General features: G+C 36.5%; 1 protein-coding gene across 6 annotated transcripts in view; it reads left to right on the top strand.

Annotated features, from left to right (window-relative positions):
- ca (RCC1 and BTB domain containing protein claret) overlaps window positions 1-12,143 on the top strand; it is a 110,458-nt gene extending 98,315 nt beyond the window's left edge. For all 6 annotated transcript variants that reach the window (XM_053800391.2, XM_070100356.1, XM_053800390.2 and 3 more), the window contains 2 exons: window positions 100-452; window positions 6,486-12,143. In XM_053800391.2, the coding sequence (XP_053656366.1) occupies window positions 100-452; window positions 6,486-6,659 (527 nt within the window). In that variant the 3' untranslated portion in view covers window positions 6,660-12,143. The remainder of the gene's footprint in view (window positions 1-99; window positions 453-6,485) is intronic.
- The last annotated feature ends 5,424 nt before the right edge of the window (window positions 12,144-17,567 follow it).

Raw genomic sequence — 17,567 nt, 5'->3', positions numbered from 1 at the left:
GCAGCTAAATATTTTAAGGTAGTAGTTCCATGAACACCATCCAGTAGAAATACAGAAAGGATTATTACATATTATTTGCTTTATTATTTTTTGTAACAGGAGGTGCTGGAGGGGAATATGTGGATGCTTTGGCTCTCATCAGTGGTATTCAGCCTGGTGCTGAGCCCAGCCAGGGCAGCAAGTCCACCTCTGCATTCAATGAAGAGACCAGTCAGTTGGACATGGCCCTAGATGTACTAACAAAAAAGGGTTCAGACAGCATTAACTTGACACAGGAAGATATAGCCAAGCTTCAAAAAGATGACAGTGCCCATGGTAAAAAGGCAGAAACAAGAGGCTCTATATCTAGTGGTAGCCACAAACCAAAAGGTGGAGGCAAGGTCCCCAAAGAGCATGAAAAAGATTGTGTCTTATTTACTTGTGGACATCATTTCACTCAGAAAGATTTCAAGGTACTACATATATTATAAATATTTTTTCAGTCAAATTTATTAATGTATAGATTAATAAATACTTCAGATTTTTCACACTGGATAAATAATTTTTTCCTATAAATTGTTTTAACCTTAAAACTTAAACACACACAATAGCGGTGCAAAAATTTATGTAGAATATTTTGGTTACCCTGCCTCGGTGGGAGACAGCCAACGTGTTGAAGAAAAAAATTTGGTTAAGGAAAGCATGGGCTGTATATCCTCTCTTTTTTTAATTTTCTCTTGCTCTTCACATTAATTTTTTCTGATATAGAGTGCATATTTTTTGTTTAATATATTTGGTCTACATGTGTCTAATAGTGCTTATCTTTAGTGCTTGATATTTTGCATGTTAAATGAAAATGCAAGAACTAACAGTGTGATGAAGTCAAATCTAGCCTTAGTTTTTTTTTTTTTTTTTTTTTTTTTTTTTTTTTTTAACAATTTATTGTGTAATAGTGGCTTGTTTATTTTATTAAACTTGAAGTTTAGTGGTCCTGAACTTAAATCTTCATTGTGTGGACAGTATTAATTTATAAGATAGTTTAAACTAGTCTCCATAGTACAATACAGCTCTGCTTTCATTGACTTTATATAAAAATCAAGCTGGTTCTTAATTTTTTTTCCCTCCTTCAAACTAGATCTATCCCACTGAGGCATGGAGGCCTAAGAAGAAAAACAAAAGTTTCTCTTTTTAACTAGTAATGTATACAGGAGAAGGGGTTATTACCCCCTTGCTCCTGGCATGTTAGTCGCCTCTTATGACACGCATAACTTACTGAGGAATAATTCTGTTCCACTTCCCCATGGAGATAAGAGGAAATAAATGGGAACAAGACCTAGTAAGAAAATATAAGAAAACCCAGAAGGGTGTATATATATATATCTTTCTTTCTTTCAACACACCGGCCGTATCCCACCGAGGCGGGGTGGCCCAAAAGGAAAAACGAAAGTTTCTCCTTTTACATTTAGTAATATATACAGGAGAAGAGGTTACTAGCCCCTTGCTCCTGGCATTTTAGTCGCCTCTTACAACACGCATGGCTTACGGAGGAAGAATTCTGTTCCACTTCCCCATGGAGATAAGAGGAAATAAACAAGAATAAGAACTAGAAAGAAAATAGAAGAAAACCCAGAGGGGTGTGTATATATGTGCTTGTACATGTATGTGTAGTGTGACCTAAGTGTGAGTAGAAGTAGCAAGATGTACCTGAAATCTTGCATGTTCATGAGACAGAAAAAAGGACACCAGCAATCCTACCATCATGTAAAACAATTACAGGCTTTCGTTTTACACTCACTTGGCAGGACGGTAGTACCTCCCTGGGCGGTTGCTGTCTACCAACCTACTACCTAGGTATATATATATATATATATATATATATATATATATATATATATATATATATATATATATATATATATATATATATATATATGATTGTATATGCATGTGTAATGTGACCTAAATGTAAGTAGAAGTAGCAAGACATACCTGAAATCTTGCATATTTATGAGACAGAAAAAAGACACCAGAGATCTTACCATGTAAAACAATTACAGGCTTCCGTTCTACACTCACTTGGCAGGATGGTAGTACCTCCCTGGGCAGCTGCTGTCCACCAACCTACTACCTAGATGGTTCACAAATATACATTCAAATAGCAGATGCAACTTCTTCTTATGCTAACTTGGTCATAATGACTATACAGTATTGATTAGTGTAAAATGGAAGCCTGTAATTGTTTTACATGATGGTAGGAGTGCTTGTGTCTTTTTTTCTCTCATAATCATGCAAGATTTCAGATACATCTTGCTACTTCTACTTACACTTAGGTCACACTACAAATTCATGTACAAGCATGTATATATATACACACACACCCCTCTGGGTTTTCTTTTTTTCTTACTGGTTCTTGTTCTTGTTTATTTCCTCATATCTCCATGAGGAAGTGGGACAGACTTCTTCCTCCGTAAGCCATGCGTGTTGTAAGAGGCGACTAAAATGCCAGGGGCAAGGGGCTAGTAACCCCTTCTCCTGTAGACATTACTAAATTTATGAAGAGAAACTTTTCTTTTTCTTTTTGGGCCACCCTACTTCAGTGGGATACGGCTGGTGCATTGAAAGAAAGAAAGAAAAGAGTCTGACAAACTTTGGTAATGGTGAATATAGGGTGTAGATATAACTTCAGTGAAGTTCCATGCACTCTTGGTCAGGCTAAGATTAGGCTAAGGCTTGGGATGTTAAGTCAGGCCCTAAAGTTAGTCATAGGACTATGTGGAATGCAGTTGTATTAATAGTAGTAGTAGTAGCAGCAGCAGCAGCAGCAACAGCAGTGTTGGCGGCATAACAATATACAGTGGAACCTCAAATTTCGAACGTATCACTTATCGAACTTCGAAAATAGAACCCTTTTTTCAAAGCAACTTTGTCCCTATTATCAAACTCGCTGGGTACTGGACCTGTCCGGCAGCCTGCTCTGCCCGCGTCCCCGCACAGACGCCGTGAGCCAGTCTGGTTTTGTTGATGCTTGAGTGAACACTAACCTGTGCTCTCATTCAAACATTTTATGATTATTTCATTGCGTTTAGTGCGTGTGGGACTGTGAAATAAGCTACAATGGGCCCAAAGAAACTTGCTAGTAATACCCCTGTGGTAAAGAAAGTGAGAAATACCATAGATGTGAAGAAGGAAATAATACAGAGGTAGAATGATGTCCAAGTGGAATGATGTCCAAATGTTTGTGGAGAAGTACCACCCTGACCAAGCTGAAACAAGTCATCTTTGCAACAAGTTCAGTGACAGAACCATGTCCCATTTTAGGGAAATCTTAAAGAGGCACCAGAAACAGAGGACTGTGGACAGTTATTTTGTGAGACAGGGGTCCAGTGACTCAAGCTGGTCCTAGTGGCATTAAAAGACAGAGAAGGGAAGTAACCCCAGAGAGGGCTTTGATACCTGAAGTCCTCATGGAGGGGGATTCTCCTTCTAAACACTAACTCCAACTCCCTCTCTCCTCCTTATCTTCCAGATGCCATCACCAATCTTCAGTAAAGGTAAGTAAAATGTTATTTTATATGTTTATTTAAATTTATTAATACATAATTGAACACTATATTTGTTGTGTTTATGTAAAACTATAATTATTTTTATTATTTTTTTTTTATTATCACACTGGCCGATTCCCACCAAGGCAGGGTGGCCTGAAAAAGAAAAACTTTCACCATCATTCACTCCATCACTGTCTTGCCAGAAGGGTGCTTTACACTACAGTTTTTAAACTGCAACATTAACACCCCTCCTTCAGAGTGCAGGCACTGTACTTCCCATCTCCAGGACTCAAGTCCGGCCTGCCGGTTTCCCTGAACCCCTTCATAAATGTTACTTTGCTCACACTCCAACAGCATGTCAAGTATTAAAAACCATTTGTCTCCATTCACTCCTATCAAACACGCTCACACATGCCTGCTGGAAGTCCAAGCCCCTCGCACACAAAACCACCTTTACCCCCTCCCTCCAACCTTTCCTAGGCCGACCCCTACCCCGCCTTCCTTCCACTACAGACTGATACACTCTTGAAGTCACTCTGTTTCGCTCCATTCTCTCTACATGTCCGAACCACCTCAACAACACTTCCTCAGCCCTCTGGACAACAGTTTTGGTAATCCCGCACCTCCTCCTAACTTCCAAACTACGAATTCTCTGCATTATATTCACACCACACATTGCCCTCAGACATGACATCTCCACTGCCTCCAGGCTTCTCCTCGCTGCAACATTCATCACCCATGCTTCACACCCATATAGGAGCGTTGGTAAAACTATACTCTCATACATTCCCCTCTTTGCCTCCAAGGACAAAGTTCTTTGTCTCCACAGACTCCTAAGTGCACCACTCACTCTTTTCCCCTCATCAATTCTATGATTCACCTCATCTTTCATAGACCCATCCGCTGACACGTCCACTCCCTAATATCTGAATACATTCACCTCCTCCATACTCTCTCCCTCCAATCTGATATTCAATCTTTCATCACCTAATCTTTTTGTTATCCTCATAACCTTACTCTTTCCTGTATTCACCTTTAATTTTCTTCTTTTGCACACCCTACCAAATTCATCCACCAATCTCTGCAACTTCTCTTGGTGGATGAATTTGGTAGGGTGTGCAAAAGAAGAAAATTAAAGGTGAACACAGGAAAGAGTAAGGTTATGAGGATAAAAAGATTAGGTGATGAAAGATTGAATATCAGATTGGAGGGAGAGAGTATGGAGGAGGTGGAGGTGAATCTATAAAATGTATTTTTTTGTGAATATTTTTGGGTTTCTGGAACAGATTAACTGCATTTCCATTATTTCTTGTGGGAAATATTGCTTTGCTTTTCAGACTTTTCGAATTTAGAACTAACTCCTGGAACGGATTAAGTTCGATATTTGAGGTTCCACTGTAGTAGTAGCAGCAGTAGTACAGTTGCCATAGAAGAGGCAATAGCAGCAACAACAATTGTACTGTATTGTAAATGGCATGAACAAATCTTCCAATACAAATCTGTTACTTGTAACTTAATGGTACAGCATTGGCTCACATCCTGAAGGACCTGGGCTCAAATCCTGAGTAAGGCAAGACATATGGGCAAGTTTCCTTACACTTATTGCCTCTGTTTAACCCTTTCAGGGTCGACAGGCCCTCTCAGAAACTTGTTCTCAGGGTCCTCCAAATTTCAAAAAAAAAAAAAATTATTGTTCTTATGAAAAGATAGAGAATCTTTTTCCCGATCATAATGACACCAAAAGTGTGAAATTTGATGGAAAACTTATGGAATTATGCTCTCGCGAAGCTAGCGGTCTCGACGATGTTTACGCATTGGCGATTTTGCCCACTTTGAGCTCTATTTTCGGCCAATTCCAGTGTACTTGTCGACAGAAATCATAACTATTTCACTAGAACTCTATTTTTTCTATCGAATGAGTACAAGAAACCACCCAATTACTGATTTCAACTATCCAATAAAGTGGTCAGAATTTAGCAATTTTGCCAATTTCACACAAATTTCAAAAGATGCCAATTTCCGAATAGGGTCCAAAATAAACAAGAAAGACATTCCTGGCACTAAAATAACATTTCCTCTGTTCATTAGTCACGTCCCCATGCCCCTCTTACACTCTTTTGCTTTCCACTTTGAATTTTTATTCTTGCAAAAAAATAGAAGATTTATTGTTATGCAGACTACTGCATTGGTGTAGAAATGGTATAAATATTATCAGCACTCTTGTGAAAGAATATTAGACTCACCAGTTGACGTGTATTGGACGCATAGCATGCTTTGTTTACTTTTGAACTTTGGTAAAAGTCGAACATTTCTGCTACTTTGAGCGCAATTTCAAGGTAGTTTTCTTTGTAAAATCAGTCAAAATCATCTCAATTTCTATAATATGTCTTCCATTCTATAAAATGAGACCAGGAAAACTAGAATACAACAATAAATACCATACGAAAATACAGTGCAAAGTCGCTGTTTTAATCCAAAAACGCGGTCAGAGTTTTTTTTTTCTCATTACGCACTGTGTGCTGCAGGATTTTTTTTATACCGCGCACACTGACCACATAGACCCATTCTTTCATATGTAGGCCTGCCGTTTTCTCTCACTAGATTTGAAGCCGCTAGAATTTAGGCATACTAGTACGTCAAAAACCCTGGTGCATAAGCCGTACTAGTACGGCCGAAACCCTGAAAGGGTTAATTAGCTGTAAGTAGATATTGCACCTTGAGGTTAGTTGACTGTTGTGGGTCACATCTTAATAATCTGAAGAGAGTGGTTGTCTTCTACCTTGTATATAGTAATACTGTATGTTTCAGTAAATCTTACCTAGCCTATTGTTGAGTGACATGACTTGAATAAAAGTGAAACTGTTTGCACTATATAAAATTAAAATTAAAACAAAATTTTATTCAAGCTTTAATTTGTTATATGTAAAGTGTGAAACCATATATTTTGTTTATCAATAACAGACACGAGTACTTCCCCAAATGGAGACATCGGTGATGACTGTTCCTGGCTTACTGGGCAACACAGCTAAGGTTCTCCTGGACCAGTATCACAGTGACCAGCCAGAGATGGCCTGCCCGCATTGTGTTTTGGCTCATCTCACAATTAAGCTTACAAAGCACAAGCAAGCAAAGTAGTTAATACTTTCATAAGTCATGATAATGTGTTTACTTTGAAGAAGCAAGCAAAGTAGTTAATACTTACACAAGTTACAGTGGTGTGTTTACTTTGAAGGAGGAATTTGCTGTGTTAATTACATTAATCAGGAACATTAAAAGAGGGCAGTGAAAGTTAATGTTTGGTAATCATAAACATTAACCTACAATAGGGCAGTAAGTGTTGATATATTTTAGATTATTTTGATTGTTGTTGTAATGAAAAGTAAACAGTGCTGGTTGATATGGTTACATTTAATTGTGAACTTTACTCTGATAAAATGAAATGGTTATTGTTGTTTATTATTATTGTAAAACCCTATTGTGGAATGGAAAGTAAAAGAATTTCTACTCTGAAAGCAATTTGGCATTAAATTAATGACAGTTTATTATTGTGATAATTACTATAATTAAAAAATTCATGATACAAAGCATTGATATCCATTAATGACTAAATTAGGCAGTGAAGCACAAACAATCAATGAATTTTCTAACTATACATCATTATTATATAATCTAAATTGAACTTCTCGTATATGAGCTGATGCCTTAGGTATTCTTGAGTAAATGTGATCATTAAACCTTTGAGGTAGAATAAAGGTTATTAGTTTGAAGGTTACTTGCTTTATATATAACTTATTGAGTAAATACCTGAAGTCTTACAAAAGGAAAGTGTGGTACGACCTTTACCACGAGACAAATTTGCTGATTGTAGTTTTAATGAATAACAAGTTTTGTACACTTATAGAAGAACTGGTTGTTGTGCAGTCTTAAATGCTGTTTATTATCTAACACTAAATAGGATTATTTAAGTTTTTTAATATATATGTACTAATGTAATGCAAAATACATTTTTGTGTAGAGAGATGGAAGGTATGCTATTTCATTTTTTTAATACTATCCACAGTGACCATGTATGCTACATAATTGAGATTTTAAGGTTCTCTCTACTGCAAATAAAAGGATGGGAAATTTAGTTTTTTGAGATAGTTGGATATTGTATATTAAAATCCAAATATCCATAGAGTGTAAATTGAGACCATACAGCAGCATTTTATACAGTCAAAGCAAATATCTGACTTTTACTGTATGGCAACTTCTTCTTGTACCAAGGAAGTAGAATAGATTACAGTCACTTCTGGGCAGTGATTAAATGGTGAAAGCATCCTTGTAAGTTATATTTTCAAATAGTCGGTGAGGTTTGATTTGGAGCGAAGCATTGTAGAGTATCGGTGCCCTTTTATATATAATGGTCTTGTTTATCCACACAAGCTTTAATGAAAGTGTCTATGTAAATGATTCAGGTGTGAGAGTTGCCATTGTGTACTTTTATTGTACTGCACTTTTTATTTTTTACTAGGACAATTTAATGCCAAATTAGGAAGGAAAAGTGCATATGATAAGTACAATATGGCCTTCATGTGATAAACAGTCAGTCAGTCAGTAGGTTACCTTTTCCCATGAATATTATCATGTGTATTATCTCCTGGGTTTGATTTAACTTATTCTGACACCTAAATAGTGCCAGTGTAGTTTAACACAGGGTTAACACACATGCATCATTATGTTCTCTGTGATTTTGTACAGCAGTATGAGTAACATGTATTGTTGTTTATGAAAGAAAAAACTACAAAGAGGCCCATGGTATAATATGCTTTTGTGAGAAATATAATGAGTGACTTTTTATATACTATAGATTTAATGGCCTAAGATGTAGTTGCAGGAATTTTGTTATTGTGCTCATTATTATTGATATATATATGCAGAGCCATTTTTTTTTTTAAATGTCTATTACTGTATTGTTGAACCTAAGTGGAATTATCATCCACTGATTTGTTTTACTGATTTTTGTTACTGGTGTAAATATGTAATAATTATATGGAAAGTGCAATATCATTATCCAGATTATCATTACATATTCCATAGTGATTGGCATAGTAAACCATATAATGTATGTACATTACTTTAGGTATTTAATTTAGTTTCCTGTAAATTTAAACATCAGTTCCCTCCTTGAAAAAATATTACTTTACAGTATTATTTTGTGCTCACATTTTCTTTCATTTTTGTCAATTTCAGTTTGTATTGTACTTGGACTGTCAGGTGTCTAATAACAGCATCTTAAATATTCTTAGATGTTGCATATGTATATGTGTATTGATATATATTTCAGATTTATGTATTTGTGGGAGAAAATTTTATATATCAACATGAATATTTACCGATGTAATATTACTCAAGGCGCTGAAAAAAATACTGAAAAAGGAGTACAGTAATTCTCAAATTGTTTTACATAGTCAGATTCTCGAATGCAGAATTGAAGATACACCCGCATACAGTACTTAGGAATTATTGATAAAGTTTTTAATGAAAATTTGCTTTTGTTAGTCTTCAACTAATTAGTGAAAGCTCAAAATAAATAGCTCTTTACGTCCATATTTATTTACTTCTTTCATTCATTTCTATGTTTTGCAAGAATCTCAGCAGTATTCAAGGCTAGTTATTTATTTGATCAGTGGCTTATAAGCAAAGTAGCTTTGCCTTGACAACCAGAAAGTTGACCATTTGAGTGTTTACTCGGTGAGTGCTTGGTGTTTACTTGCTGCGACCATTTGCTTGCCTGTTGGAATTGTCAGTCTTATTTTTCACAAAGGCTATTAGCCAAATAAACTGAATCTGTCAAAGTTAAAAGAAATACAAGGTAACTTGTGGAACAGATGGAGTTCACACCTATGGTAAGCCAGACCTGAAACTAGCAGGCTAATGAACTCTGGTTCCCTAGTTTCAGGACCAGTTTGCCATGGGTTCAAACCCCATTCATTCTGAATGTTGTTTACAAATGCCTTGGTGGAGACAATGACAGTATACTACCAGTTGGTATTTTTATGATTTCACGAATCAATAGATTACAGTTTTTTTTTTTTTACCATTAGCCATTTCTCATGAAGGTATAAACTCAAAATTTGAAAATACGTTCATGTTAACTTACTCCCTAGCTGCCTTTCTAGGAGAGTATAAATATTATTGTCGAATGTTGACCCACTGAACTGCAACATGTTAACTGACTCTAAAATTGTGTGCACTGAACTTCCTATCTCAAACTCATGTCTGGCTTACCAGCTTTCCTGAATCCATTTTTTTTTTTTAATTCAACAGCCATTTTTCCCCAAGGCATGGTGACCCCAAGAAGAAAACACGTTTATCATCATTCAGTCAATTGCTGTCTTTCCAGAAATGTGCCAACATCACACTCAGATTACCCTCGGATTGCAACATCCCTACTTGTCTTTCAGAGTGCAGGCACTGCCCTTTCCACCTCCAGGACTTGAGTCTGGCTAACTGATTTACCCTGTATTCTTTCATAAAAGTTACTATACACTCCAACAGCACATCCATTAAGTCACTTTTCTCCATTCACTATCCCTGGTATTGTAGATATTTCTATGGTTACACTTCAACAGCACATCAAAGATCACATGTCTGCATTAAGGCAGATGTAACAAACTCTTATATGCCTAGTGAGTTTTGAAAGCCCGTCTTTCATCCTAGATTTATACACCCTCTTAACCTCCCTCCCTCTCTCCCTTATACATGACTGTACCATATACCTCAAAAATTACAATGTTTATAGACATGAGAGAATAAATAAGTCCCAGGGAGTAGTACTCATTGTTGTGCAAAACTATTGAATTCATCAAATGATATAATAGAAGTTCTAGGTATTAAAGTGGAAAACAAGAATCTTGGTAAATCCTTGTACGTATATACAGTACACCATTACCAGCAACAGCAAAAGAATTCATAGAATATATAAGAAAAGTAGATAGTTACCTTGAAAATATTGAGAGTCTTGTTTGAAATATCTTCAGAAATTTCAACCTCCCAAATGTGTAATAGAAGATGGTAAAGAGAGTCATACTAAAAATAGTCCCTAAAAATGTGTTAGCCCAACAGACACAGATCAGAGAGCTAACGGGATTCTGAAAAATTTATTTGAACAAGTAAAACCAAGTATAAATTTAGGCATGAAAAACTTCAGCAACAGTCTATGAGAAGGAATATTCAGTAAATTTTACTTCAGTTATCTGAAAACTGACTGAAGCAAAAAAAAAACAAAGTACGTACTATCAAGCATTTCCTGGGAAATAATTCTGTGTACTGTGCTATAAAACCCATACCAGTGTATGGAAGCATACAGAGTCTATGTAATGTGATTCACTAAAAAAGCCTACTAGGAGATCCAGTAAAGAAACAGGATGTAGAAGGTACAGAATGTGAATAAATTGCCTAAATGATGTCAGAACAAAGGAGAGATGATCTAAACCAAGAGATTACTGATATAGAGCAGAAACTTAAACATTTATACTAGACAGAAAAGAGACTAATGGAGCAAAAAGCTGTCCTGAGAATTGCAAAAAAAAAAAAAAAAAAATATTTCTAAACATATAAAATCAAAAGTCAAGAAACACCTGTGGAATTGGCCCATTAATTGCAAGAAGCTCATATACTGATAACTGAAGAGAAATTAGTGAAATCTTAGGAGACCAGTATGAAGCAATGTTCAGCAGTCTACTAATAAGAAACCGAGTGGCTACAGAAAGCTTATCTATTACCTCTGACTGCCCTACAAATTATGCGGCATAAAAAAAAAAACCATACCACAGGCGGGGATAGAACCCGCAATCAGAGACATAAACACTAATTCCATAGAAACAGAAAAGGAGAACTGGCAAAACATTACGGTCTAATAGCACTAACATCACTCATAAAATTCTTTGAAAGGGTGATGTGCCAAATTACAAACTTGATGAGAAGAGTGACCTGCATAACCCAAACCAACATGGCTGTTGAGTGGGAAGATCATGCTTATCACAAATAGAAAACCATTATGACAAAATTATGGTGGCTTAAGAAGAGAACCATAATGTAGATGTGGTCTACGTGGATTTTGCGAAGGCAGTTGACAAACATGATCGTGGAGTGATAGTACTGAGTGATAGCATGTAAAATCAGCTCACTAAGTATAACTGCAACAATAGCTAATGGATATTTATTTTTTTTACTACAGAACACAAACAATAGTAGGAAATAAAGCAAAATGTAATTCTTAGCAGAGTTAAAAGCTCCATACCCCAAGGCATTATTTTAGTGCCTTTACCGTTTCTTGTCCACATATCAAACATACCAAAAATAAAAACACTAGACAGTGCTTCATATTTGCCAATATTACAAAAATAAGCATGAGTCACTTCGGTAAGCAGTCTTTCCGTGGACAATAGAAAATAACATTGTGTTCAGTAGTAACACATTTCAGCTGCACTGATATGGAAAGAATGAAGGACTCAAAAATTGCCCTCATAGAACATTTAAACTGCTGAGAATACCTCAAAGTACTACTGAATATGCATTCTGGATGAGAGAAGAGAGAGAGAGAGATACATGATATGTACATGGAAGATACAAGAAGGTCTTGTTCAAAACCTACACACTTCCATAATGTATTGGAGTGAGAGATGTGGAAGTAAGTATAAAATAAACCCATTGAAAAACAAGGGTGCTGTAAGCAAAATATGAGTTCACTGTAACAACATCTATGGACTTAAGACCCTTCAACCTGCTACAGCAGATATCAAAAATATTACCAGAGCAAGTGTACAAGTCTTCAAGATTAACTAAGCTGGTTGACCAAACAAGAACCAAAAAAGCTTGGCCTCAGGCAAGGCTATTGGAGGAGGAACTCATGAAATCCATAATAGGTACAGTACGTACACGTACACACACACACGTACACACGTACACACACACACCTACACACACACACCTACACACACACACACGTACACACACACGTACACACACACGTACACACACACGTACACACACACGTACACACACACGGACACACACACGTACACACACGTACACACACACACACACGTACACACACACACACACGTACACACACGTACACATGTACACGTACAAACACACACATGCACACACACACGTACACACACACACACACTTACACACACACACACACGTACACACACACACACACACACACACGTACACACGTACACACACACAAGTACACACACACGTACACACACACGTACACACACACACACACACACACACACACACACACACACACACACACACACACACACACACACACACACACACAGGTATGATAAAGCTCACGGCTCAGGGAGAGTGACCTAGTAGCGATCAGTGAAGAGGCGGGGCCAGGAGCTCGGACTCGACCCCCACAACCTCAACTAGGTGAGTACACACAGGAGCTCGGACTCGACCCCCGCAACCTCAACTAGGTGAGTACACACACACACACAAACTAGGTGAGTACATACATATTCATTTATATATATATATATGCAATAAGATCACAGTAAACAGGTGATTTCAAAATATGCAAAACAACCACTCTGAAAGAATAGAGAAATTCCAAGCGCTTTCGTGACTACTCACATTATCAAGGAACTATGAAAGTGAAGCATCCAAGGAAGCTATATAAGGGGTCTGGCCAGCACCTCACTATCAGATCCCACAACGGTTAAACACGTGACGCGCGGCGACCCAACTTGGATAGGTCCTTTGCACAACTCGCCCACAAACTATTCTACCCAAGAAAATTTAAAAATTATTATTTGTCCAGTGTATTATTAAATTCTTCCCAATTTCTATTAATTATAAATGGATCTAATTTATATAAACCAAAGGAAATATTCATATTATTGTCAAAACTGCTTTTTATGAAACAAGATTCAATTATATTCCTGTCGACCATGGACTTGCTTGATACTACTTTCTCAACTTTTTGAAAATCAATTGGATGGTTAAAATCTCTTACATGAATAAATAGAGCATTGGAATCTTGTCCAGTTCTAATGCTATATTTATGTTGTTTTAATCTTAGTTCGAGATGTTTAACCGTTGTGGGATCTGATAGTGAGGTGCTGGCCAGACCTCTTATATAGCTTCCTTGGATGCTTTACTTTCATAGTTCCTTGATAATGTGAGTAGTCATGAAAGCGCTTGGAATTTCTCTATTCTTTCAGAGTGGTTGTTTTGTATATATATATATATATATATATATATATATATATATATATATATATATATAGATATAGATATACAGTGGACCCCCGCATAACAATCACCTCCGAATGCGACCAATTATGTAAGTGCGTTTGTACGTGTATGTTTGGGGGTCTGAAATGAACTAATCTACTTCACAATATTCCTGATGGGAACAAATTCGGTCAGTACTGGCACCTGAACATACTTCTGGATTGAAAAAACATCGTTAACCGGGGGTCCACTGTATGTATGTATGTATATATATATATATATATATATATATATATATATATATATATATATATATATATATATATATATATATATATATATATATATATATATATATATTTATTTATTTATTTATTTATTTATTTCTCAACAAGTCGGCCATCTCCCAACTATCTTCTATTATTTTGAGCATAATGCTACCAAATTTAAATTTTTTTTATAAATACAGTAATGTAATTTTATTGCCCCCTTAAAATAATTTTTCATGAGTTCCTGAAGTGAAGAAGGAGTATTTTCTGCAGTCAAGAGGTAGCTATGTTTCTGTTACTGGAATGCTGTTGAACAGTGCATATTTTCTCATACATGGGTGTTTCTTTTATAATTAGGTGTATTTAAGAGTCTAAGTAATTTTGCTATTGTGAAGTAGATTTTTCTTGCTGGGAGAGAGATTGTTCATCATTATTATGAGGTAGTTGTTGATCATGGTAAACTGAGCCTTGAAGTGAAGATATGTAAACCAAAACATATAAGTACTGTACCTTCATCACTTGTGAAAACACTTGATGTGCTGTGAATGTCGGGTAATACATGAGCAATGATAGTGGAAGCAAACTCCACATGTGGGTTCAAATATAGATATATCAGGGCTCAGTGTTATTAGTTGGTCAACAGATGAGGGATCAAGAGATGGAGTTCACTTCTCTCAAACTCAATTAGGTTATTACAGTGATAAGGCTCAATATTCCAAGGGCAATAGTGTACAGATCCAGTCATTCTCGTCTCTTAGTATATGACTTGGAGTTAACATTTCACTGTGTAACTCAGAAAGTGCTTACAAGCATGCAATGTCTTGCAGTGAAATCTCTTAATCATATTTATTTATTGATTCATCTTCAATAAGATTTGTTAGTGAATAACTTAATGTATTCCAAAAAGAAGCTGGAAAGGATGTAAATTTTAAAACGTACTTTATCTCATTACGTGCACAAAATATGATAAAAACCACATTTTCAGAGTTCCATATTGCACTATAACATGATTAAAAAGTAAAGATACACTCTTCATAATTTAGTGAATTAAATATTATGAATAGTCTTTTTGGACATAAATTTTGCATCCTTCCCTTTCTTAGTGAATGTGCTTCCTATTAGGAATAATTAATTTTGAATACAAATATCTTAAAGCTGTGGTTCCCAATCTTTTTCGGTGTGTGGATCCTTTCTTAGCCTTTAAATGTTTTGCTAATGTGACTTGATACATCTGCTGCTGTATATAAATGTAGTTACTTCAGTTTTTCACTTTTATGCAATTTATGATACCATATGGGTAAATGATTTAATTAATACAGTAAATCCTCTAATTAATGACCCCCATTTAATGGATATTGGAAATTATGGACAAAAAAGTTGCTGGACAAACACTGAAATCATCGGACAAATTTAAAAAAGGTCATAATTTCGAATTTTGTCTGTAGTGAGTGTCCGGTTGTCTTCTACATCATCAGACTTTGTCCAAAATACTACCAGATTTGGTAGTACTTGGTCCGATGATTCTGACGTTTGTCCCGTATAGGTCAGGACCTGTCTGTTTTCATTGTTCCCTGAATCATAGGCCATCTCCAATAATTTGTTGTCTTTGCTCAATCACGTATACACTCGTCATTCAGTCTCCCGTTTTCCATGGGTTCAGAGTGTTTTACGTGACTTAGCATATTAAGTAAATTGCAGTTAACTTATGGCTTCTAAAGCAAGTAGTGGTGCCAAGAGAATTATTACAATCAAAACTAAGCACTAAACCCACAAGGGTCACACATTGCTGGGTGCCAAGAGAAAATGTGTGGTTCTCTGTGTTAAGCAGAAGCTTGAACTAATAAACAAAATTGAATCTGGCATCTCAGTGGAACAGGTATGTGATGAATATGGTGTTAACAGTGTCTAATATCTGCAGAAGCAATGACAAATGTAGACTATGCACTGAAGTTTAGTGTAGATGCTAGCTATTAAAGGTTCAACAGTTGGCCTTAGAAACCATGTGAAAACACCTCATGATAAAAAAGCTTAAAGAAGGAATGTGTAAAGGGTATGCTTAACATTTTTTTAGTGTTAATGCTCATAGTGTTGATCTTCACTCTGCTGCTTATAGGTTAGGACAGCATATGAACATAGAATTGCAGGCACATGATGGTTGGCTTTGGCCCTTCTGTAAATGTCATGGCATGAGTAATGTGAAGACTTACAGCAAGGCTGGTAGTGCACACACAAACAAAATTGAACCATTCTGATGAATGTTTAATGATCTGATGGACAGTGAGGAAACTCCTTCAGTCTCAGCTGTATAATGTTGATGAAGACTGGTCTCTTGATGTTTGCTCCCTTCCAGTACACTAGTCTTTCAGCATGAGGATAGAATACCAGGCTGTAAGCTCAGCAAAGACTGCTTCTCAGCAATATGCTGTGTTATTGCTGATGGTTCTCACCATTTGTAACTGACAGTCACTAGTAAATCAGCATGGCCTTATGCTTTGAAGGACTGCCAAGAAATTACACAGGTAAGACAGGCTAGGGTGGCAGGTTTGTATTTGTTGACTAAGTTTTTTACACATTTTGTCCCTGAAGTACACACGCACCAGCTAGAGGTCCTTAAACTAGATCACAAGGATGTCGAGGCTCTTCTGTTGCGTGGTATACACTTGCTAACCCAAGAGCTCAAAATTTAAGCAGCACGGATGGTAAAATTAAGACAATATTTCTGCCCCTTAATATCACCTCCCTGATCCACTGGTACAGCCTGCAAGAGGCTGTACCAGTCTAGGTACATAGATGAGGTATGTACTATTAGTAACTGAAGAGGATGAATATTTGAAAAAAAGTACCAGAGGCCTGTGTATATTGGAGACGGTCAAAAAGTATAACCTGAAGTCTGCTTTGTTCAACCTTGCAGCATCATGGAAGGAACTGCAAAGGCTAACATTAGCTAATGGTTGGAAAAAAAAAATGTTATACAACCTTGATACTGAGTTGGACCTTGAGGGGTTTGAGTCCAGTGATTTTCATCATACATTTCAGTTGGGAGAAACAGAAGTTACAGAGGAAGATGTGAAAGCATGGTTAGAAGAAAACGGCAATCCTGGTTACCAGATGTAAAGTGATGCAGAAATTGCTGAGCAGTGTCTTGCCATAATTACTGGCTTAAAAGAACTGGATAGTGATGATGAAAAAGAGACCAAGAGGTCACCAGAACTGCCAGTTATATAAGATGCAACTGATGTTCTCATCAAGTCAGTGGCCTCTGACAAAAGTGAAGTGAAGGTCTATTATTCACATCTACAAATCCTCAGAGAATGTATCATAAGGGACCAGCTTAATGTGGCAAGCAATTAAGGTTGGATACATTATTTAAACCTTCTCCTCATTCAACATCTCAGCCATCTTCATTTTCTCAACCATCTACATTTTCACTATTAGAACTTTACAGCTCCTCTTGACTCAGAATAAAAGTTATTCCAAGTCAACACTATCCATCATGGCAGTACACACCTCGTCTCTCCACCACGAA

Source organism: Cherax quadricarinatus, chromosome 72 (genome assembly GCF_038502225.1).
Source record: "Cherax quadricarinatus isolate ZL_2023a chromosome 72, ASM3850222v1, whole genome shotgun sequence".
Lineage (NCBI taxonomy): Eukaryota > Metazoa > Arthropoda > Malacostraca > Decapoda > Parastacidae > Cherax > Cherax quadricarinatus.
Note: the sequence above shows the minus strand (reverse complement) of the source record. Positions and strands in the feature narration are given on the sequence as shown.